The 8,352-nt window shown below is 33.1% G+C and overlaps 1 protein-coding gene across 1 annotated transcript; it reads right to left on the bottom strand.

The window, feature by feature from the left end:
• Positions 1-4,928: 4,928 nt before the first annotated feature.
• Positions 4,929-5,458, bottom strand: LOC113367242. The gene is made up of 2 exons (XM_026608869.1): positions 5,296-5,458; positions 4,929-5,218 (listed from the first exon to the last, which is right to left on the bottom strand). The coding sequence occupies exons 1-2, from the start codon at positions 5,456-5,458 to the stop codon at positions 4,929-4,931; spliced, it is 453 nt and encodes a 150-aa protein (XP_026464654.1).
• Between the last annotated feature and the right edge of the window lie 2,894 nt (positions 5,459-8,352).

The following is an 8,352-nucleotide window of genomic DNA, read 5'->3' on the forward strand; positions in this document are numbered from 1 at the left end:
AATATTGCCAATCAAATTATAGATATAAATTATGTCATATTATATTAAATTTCGACCAAGAAGAAAATATTTTGGCATTTAAAAATTTAGTGCATATTGGATATATGAAATTGACGTTCAATATTTTTAAATTAAATGCAAAAGTAAAAGATCTGATATTTATATAAAAAAATTATATATTTAGATAATGGTACTGCGTTGGTTCAGACTAAAATCTAATTTATACATTGATTAAAAAAAGTATTTCACTATTTGACATAAATAATAATAAAATAAACAAAACACTATGATGCGTTGGAATTACTTATCGAAATGTAAAGAAATTTGTGTAATAAAAATGTAACATCATTATTATTATTATATCAAGTATATTATAAGAACTTCTGCAAAGCGGCAAAATATTTTTGAGTGCAAAACAACGTTTTCCGGGTCAGCTAGTATATATATACACACATTTTTATTCATTTTGTGCTTAGCTTATAAAGATGAATGTGAATACCATATTTTGTAATCATATATGTAAAATATTATGTGAAAAATAAATGCTTGTTAAAATTTAATTTCATTATTTTTAAATTTTGAGTTTAAACTATATAATAAAGGTGCATTCCTATAGTACGCACCAGCACTACGGTCGACGCGTGCGCACCAAGGGAGAGCATCTTGAACTAACCCCGGCAACGTGGCAATAAAATATGGCCCGAGAGAGCGATCTATATACTCTTCTTTTATCTATGAAGAGAAGTCTTAGGGTCAATAAAGCTCGACTGAGTCATAAAAAACTCGTGCATTTTGCTGCAAATGTTCGAAAATCTTATCTATTAATTAATAATTGTACTTAATTTAAATTATGTGAACACGTTTTTTTGATATATTTTATTATTTATATTTAATTATTGCTTAAATTTTAGTTTTATTTTATTTTTAAATGTTTTTAATGAAATTAATAAAAATGTTGAAAATTGACACTAAACTCTCTATGTTCTACTCTATTTTTATGTACATATGTTTTGTGTCAATCTACATATGTTATGTTATCTATGCTTTTTGTAATATTTGTAATGCATGTGATTAGTTTAAAATACATAATCAGTTAGTCTGTGTTTATCGTTCTGCATGAACGGTTGCTTTATTATTCACTTAAAATTTAACATAAATTATACAGGTTATGGGCCCATGTGGGCTTTGTCAGCAGAAATTTTTTTATCTTAGAAGAACTAGCAGAATGCATTGTAGGGCCAAAGCACGAAGCAAAAGTTGATTTGATCAAAGATAAAAAAGCGAGAGCAAAGTTTATATTAACATTAGATACAAGTTTATACGTACATATAAAAGAAACAAAAACCGCAGCCCAGCTGTATTCACAATTAAGGGCGATGTATTGTGTTTCAGGTTTCACTCAAAGAATTAGTTTCCTAAGGACATTAGTTTTCGCCGATGATTATGGCGGTTGAGCATTCCGGCATAGCCATTACAACGGCCGCAATAAAAATGAAGCTGCTGGATATAGGAAACGATGTTCCGTCTAATAATGAAGAAGACGCTTTTGTAGCAAAATAAAATGGCAGGTACAAGCAGCGCCAACATGCAAATTCAAATAATTCTGATACTAAAAAGAACGTTAGATGTTTTAAATGCAAACGATTTGGCCATTATAAAAATGAATATCATTTCAATACCGTAAATAATGAGCCTGATAAAAATGCATTTAAAATAGTTTTTTCAACTGGTATATACAATAAAATAGACTAGTACGTTATTTCGGAAGCCAGTACCCTGAAAATAAAAAACCTGATGCGCAAAAAGTAAGGACAGCTAACAATATGCAAATGAAGGCAGTGTCTTGTGGCAACGTTTCACTTAAAACAGAGGGCTATGGTCAAGAATATGATGTTGTTGTACAGGATGCCCATTATGTACCACAATTAGCAACTAATTTATTATCTGTTAGTGCTCTTACTAGAAACGGTAAGAGTGTTGTATTCAATGACAATGAATGTAAAATTTACAACAAAGATAACACTTTGGTTGCAGTGGCGTTACTTACAGCAAACTTATAATAAACTAGTAGGGTGTATGGCATCATGCCATCAGGCAAATTGCTGGAACTTCCCATACCGTAACGATATATTCGACAAATATTAAATGTTTTCAAATAGATTATTATAAATATTGTAACATTGTCTAATATTTATAAGAATTATATAAACTGAATTGCAAAGTTGAAATTATTTGTTTAAAGTATATTAAAAGTTTAGTCAGAATTAAAAATAAAATCCGAATTATTTTCGATATACAAAAAAAAATTTTTTTGAAAAAAAATTGAAAAAAAAAAATTGGAACAATTTTTTTTTCCAAAATCAATTATTTTGTTAAAACCAACAGAAAGTTCTTTGAAGCATTTAAATCGAACGCTTAGTTTTCTCAAAAACTGCCATTTTTTGCATATTTAGCTCTGTATCTTTGAAATGACTGGGCTCACCTTTGCCAATAACTAACAACCATTTCTCACAATCATTACTAATTGAATGCTTTTTAGATCATTCAAATCGGATGCTTCGTTCAATCAAAAACTCGATTCCTATTTTGTGCATCCTTTGCTCTTTATCTCCGTAACTCCTTTCCTTTTCGATTTGCTAGCATAGGTAATGTAGATTTAAGATGGTTCTTAGGAATTTCCATTACTTTTGCACTTCTGAATTGGCAAACTGATTTATTGATAAATCGCGCTCTGTTTGGTTTATGTTTAGAGATTTTGGCTGTACCTCTGATTGCGCGATGGTCATATGGGTAGTTCAGATTCAAGACTTTGAAGATCGTATCTTGTAAATGATCGTATTTGGTTTGTAAAAATATAATCAATCTCGTTTTTATGTCCATTCGGCGACTTCCAGGTCCATTTTCGGTTTTGCTTTTTCTTAAAGCTTACTATAGGTATTTACTATTGTGAGGTTGTGTACGAGCGCAAAGTCAACAAAGACCTCCTACGTCTATATTGAGTAGGTATGGCTAAATGCTCCGATATACCAGTAAAGCTTTCTATGTTATTTTTTATGAAACCTACTCCGTATTGACCTGCTGACTGTCCTATATAGCAAAGAATAAAGTTATCATATTTATTAATTTCACAACCTTGACGTCTTACCTCTAAAATTCTTATTATATCATATTTTATAGTGCCTAAACATTTTTTTTAATTCTAATAGGCGTTCGTATGTTGATAGAGTCTTGACATTGTATATTAGTCTGATGTTTGGTGTTATAGTTTTCTTTTGAGGTTTTTGGTCATTATCCTCCACGGTGACCAACCGGGCTGGAGAATTTGTTATGTTATGTTTCGCTGAATAGTTGTTTGTTGAGTTTATATGGAGAGGGGCAGCTGTTTGATATGCATTGCTTTTTGTAGTTTTTTGGCTTTGTGCTGTATTTTTTGTTAGGAAATTTAGCATGCTCGGTTTGATTACTCCTTTGGGAATGCTGTTAGATGTTCTCAGCGATATCTCCTGATGTTGTGGCTTATTTTTTTTTTTGTATAATACTTTCTTTTGCCGTGTCCTGTGAGAGTTTTGATGGCGAGGCCGAAAACTTTCTTTTGGATGTTTGTTTAGGTATGACTAATTTGTCATATTTTAGGAAAGCCATGTTACCATTCTCTCTCTCCATTTTTCGCTATTCTTGTAATTGTCTTCTTTTTTCTAAAATCTGTTTAGAATAATTTTCCTTCATATAGTAGCACGTGTCGCGCGGTGCCTTTTTTGTTTGAAGATTTTTATCTTCGTGCTAAGATTTGACAAAAATACCAGAGTTGGTCGTGGTCTATCACCCTCTTTTCCTAGCCTTCTAACTACTTGTATATCGGCAATTGCTAATTTGATTAAAAAGTGTAGATCTAATCAATTGAGCATATGTTTTTATAAAGTGTCGTATGAAGATTCCAGTTCTTCGATTCCGAAAAAAACTATGTTTCTTTGCCTCGCCTGTCTGCGTAGGAAGTAGATTCTCTTTTCTTGGTTCTTTACTATTTTCTTGAGTTTCACATGTTTCTCGTCCAAAGCAACAAAAATTTTCTCTAATATCCTGTTGATTTTTTGTGTAACCTGTTCTGTAAGCTTTAATACACTGTTACGAATCTCGTTTTTCTGATTGTCAAGTTCCAGCTGAATTTTTTTAAGAGCTTTCATAATTTCATCCATGATTATTTTGGAATTAAAGTTATAGTTTGTTTTTTGTAAGTTACACCCTATAGTGGCGGCGATGCTCTGTCACCGATACTATGCGTGCTTCCTGTGAAAAAGGAAGTCCTCCTTATTTCTAAAAGATGGAGTTATTTATGCAAAAACACGGTAATATGGCTTGACCGGTCGTGAAGGTGTTGGTACTCGGATTGGTCGCTCACTATTTACAGGTCATTGTCTAAGAGGGCCGCACACACGTCGTGTTTACACAAACAGCAGCAATTCCGCTTTGACTCACACGATGGTGTTGGTACTTGGGTTTCCCGCTCACCGCTGACAGGTTATTATCTAAGATGGCCGCACACACTCCGTGTTTACACAAGCAGCCCAAATTTCGCTTTGACTCACACTATAGTTGTTCGCAGGGTAAGTTATAGTAATCGCAGAAAAATCGAAAATAATTTTTTTTTATATTTTTTTACGGTTCAAAGGTTTCTGAGTATTTTGGCATACATCAGAAAAAATGTATGTATGCGTGTGTATGTGTGTGTTTTTTTTGTATAGCAAAGAAAATGCCATTATGCATCCCAGACTGGTGTTCTGTCTGGCTATGTCGGACTCAATACCACCCTGGTATAATTCCGACTAAAATCTCCGCTTTGCCCTCGCCCCTGGTCACAACGGAAACCGCCGTTACGCATTATTTTGTGGGGGCAGGATCTAGAATGTTATAGTCTTTTACTTGATTGTATACTAATCTTTTAAATAGGCTGAGCTATCGTGCTTGAAGCGATGAAGGTAGGCTCGAAGACAGCCGTGCCTAGATAGCATTTGCGTAGTATAATGATTTGCTTTTCCATGCTTGCGACTTAGCCAGACTTTGATGTTAGGAATGAGACGATGCATCCATCTGCCCTTCACAGCGACATCCCACAGTTGCTGCCATCGGTCAATGCTATTCTGCCGTTCTTCTAATTCCAACTTTTCAAGACTCAGTTGCTGATATCTTCTATAGTAAATTGTCCGTCTTTTCTCTGCTAAGACTAAGAGAGGCAATGTATAGATCCTGCCATTCTCCTCGATTTTTGAGATTTGAGAGCATCAGCACATATAAAGATACCATATGTCAGCACAGAAGTAACCACTGACGATAGAAATATCCTTCTGGTTTGTTTAGGGCCTCCAAAATTAGGCATCATAAGAGCAAGACTAGTCCTAACTATTGACGCTGTAGCACTAACATGTTCCACATGTTGATTAAAATTCAATCGAGCATCACGCATTACACAAAGGTAACAGATGTGAGGTTTTGACGTGATAGCTTGACGGTCTCTATTGTTTTTCTACTCGTGATAAGAACAGCTTCACTTTTTTGTTGTGCTAATTGGAGGTTCATTGTTTCCATTCAGCGATTAATTTTATTAAATGTTATATCAAATAGACTTACGATCTCATTAATTTGTTTGGAGGTAACTACTATGGCAACATCGTCTACATATGCTACTAGTTTCACACATTCTGGAATCTCTAGTCTCAAAAGGCCATCATACATAATATTCCACAGAAAAGGGCCTAGAACAGAGCCTAGAATTTATTATTATTAATACTAAGGTTTAATTTAAAAAACTTAAATATTTTCGTTACAGCAAAGCCATATACTAAAACATCGAATTTACATGTTATATAAAAATAGCAATATAAAAATATATAGTTACATAAAAATGTTATGAAAAATAAAAAATCAATTTTCAGGTTTGGTTTAAAAACATTATTACAAGACAAATGTTATGAGAATTTTATGAAAAAATATTAACCATTAAAAACTATAATAAATGTAACTGATTTTCTAAAATTATACGATTTGGCGCATGTTGCAAGTTTCTTTTAATATATACCTGTCTATATTCTGCAATACATCCCGTATATACATCTGTTATATTATAAAAGCAGTGGCCTAACAATAAGCGATTTTCATAGCATTACTTGATCCTTTCTGACGTCAGACCTAGGTTTTAGGTACCTGCGTACGTTCGATTTTGAGAACGAACGAATTTCTATATCGTTGAATAACTCACTGGCCGCCATGTTTTCAACTATTTCGAAACCATTTGATTTTCAACTAGTTATTTTGTTGCCACGAAACGGTTAGTTCGTCAACGAAGAAGAAACGGTTGAAAATAACCGTTCGTTGATTCAACGCCCATCACTACTGTAAAGTAGCTTGCTACTATATTGCAGAGGTATGCAGATACGTTCTTGTCACGGAGTGCATTCATAATGCAATCCCAGTTTGCAGAATTGAAAGCATTTTTTATATCCAATGTAGCTACAAAACAGTACTTCTCCGTACCCCCTTCCATCTGGTTCCAGCAATTGCTTCTATGGCGGTACTAACTACCAAGTTTATAGCATCGATAGTTGATCGTCCTTTACGAAAACCATACTGATTGTCTGCTAGGATTGGGTCAACTGCTGCATCTATTCTTTGGTGAATTATTCTCTTAAAAATTTTACCCGCTGTATACAGCATGCATATCGGACGGTACGATGATGGCTCATCTGTTGTTTTTTTTTCCTTGGGAAGAAGCACTAATCTTTGCTGTTTCCATTTTCGTGGAAAACCCCCTTCTTTCAGGCATGTGTTATAGGCATTAAGAAACATTTTCGGTGATGTCATAATTGTCATAAATGTTTTTAAGGCAATATTATGAATTCCATCTAATCCAGGTGCCTTACAATTTCCAACCCGATGACAAGCTTCCATCAGTTCCTGCAGTGTTATAGGTGGAATATGATTCAGTTTTACATGTGTTACCTGATAGTTCAAATTAGGTTGTTGTGGGAATTAAGTAGTTACTATTTGATTCAATAGTCGTGGGCAAGTTGGCGAAACATTACAATCTTATAAGGCGTTCCTCATGGGTTTTCCTAGACTCCATCCAGGAGTTTTTTCCAGCACTCTCAATAAAAATAAGTTAAAAAAATGCCATTTGGCGGTCAAAAATGTTCATAGGACATATATGTACATCCAATTATCACATATTTTATAGAGATTTTAATAATATGTACACATTTTGTGAAATTTTTTTTGGGTTTCGTACCAAGATTTTTAATTTTAAATTTTACGTATATGGTTCAAATAAATGTCCTCGACATGTTCAACAGTATGAAATAATCGATTTGTATTATTGAACAAACATTCGGTACTCGATCGCGAGGCGTTTTCGCAAAAAGCACATCCTGCCGCTCCGCAGATATGGAGCGCAAAGGGTGTAAAAATGGTCATGCAGTTTTTGGGAGAACGGATCATCCGATTAGAATAATTTAAAAAACCTTTTGCTTGTCTAGGCAGTGTGCAAAAAATGGTTTTACAAAAAATTTCGTTGTTTTGAAAATTTTCAAAAATAATTCAACATTTTCAAAAAAATATTAAATTTTCAGAAAACTCAAATTTTAAAAATTTTCCATCATTTTGAAAAAAATATCTAAATTTCGAAAAATTTGAAAAACATCAAAATTAAAAAAAAACGATTTCTTACAAACATTTGAGAATATTTTGGAATAATAATCAGGCATTTTCAAAAATTTTAAAATTCACAAAAAATTAAAAAAAACGATTTTTTTTTAATTTCAAAATTACCAAAAAAAAAACAAATTAAAAAAAGAGTGTGCGTAAGGTTCACTCGCGATTGAAGTAAAACTTATTTGCTACTGTACAAAGTCTCATTCTTTGAACAGCTGTAATATCTGTCTTGCCCAAAAAATATTTTCCATTTTAATAACTTCAAAGATTTATAGAAACTACGAATAATATAGAAATAATTTTTAATAAACATACGTTCAGTACACGGCACAAATGTTTCATTTGTTTTATTATTTTCAAAGAACAGGGTAATATATTCTTCTGATTCAGACATTTTTCATTAAATCAAGATTTGTACCACGATGTAACTTTAATATATTTATTTATCTATGCCGATTTCCTTGTTGATATCGGTACGCATACAACGTTGATGCCGGTACGCATACAACGACAGATCTCTATTCACATGCACGACGACCAATCACAATCGACCTCTATTGAAATGATTTCATCGAGAAAGAATGACGTACAGTTTGGGCGTAACGCTATTTCCGTTGCATTTGTACGGATTTACACTCTATTCGCGCCTAAAGA

This window comes from Ctenocephalides felis, unplaced genomic scaffold (genome assembly GCF_003426905.1).
Source record: "Ctenocephalides felis isolate EL2017-DRISC unplaced genomic scaffold, ASM342690v1 CF-g0.4_SCAFFOLD_01170, whole genome shotgun sequence".
Lineage (NCBI taxonomy): Eukaryota > Metazoa > Arthropoda > Insecta > Siphonaptera > Pulicidae > Ctenocephalides > Ctenocephalides felis.

Excerpts from the sequence above, each read along its gene's own strand:
- LOC113367242 (XM_026608869.1), bottom strand. The coding sequence starts at position 5,458 with ATGCGTGATGCTCGATTGAATTTTAATCAACATGTGGAACATGTTAGT. Across the intron at positions 5,219-5,295 it reads TACTTCTGTGCTGACATATG|TCTTAGCAGAGAAAAGACGG; the intron begins GTATCTTTATAT and ends TGCCTCTCTTAG.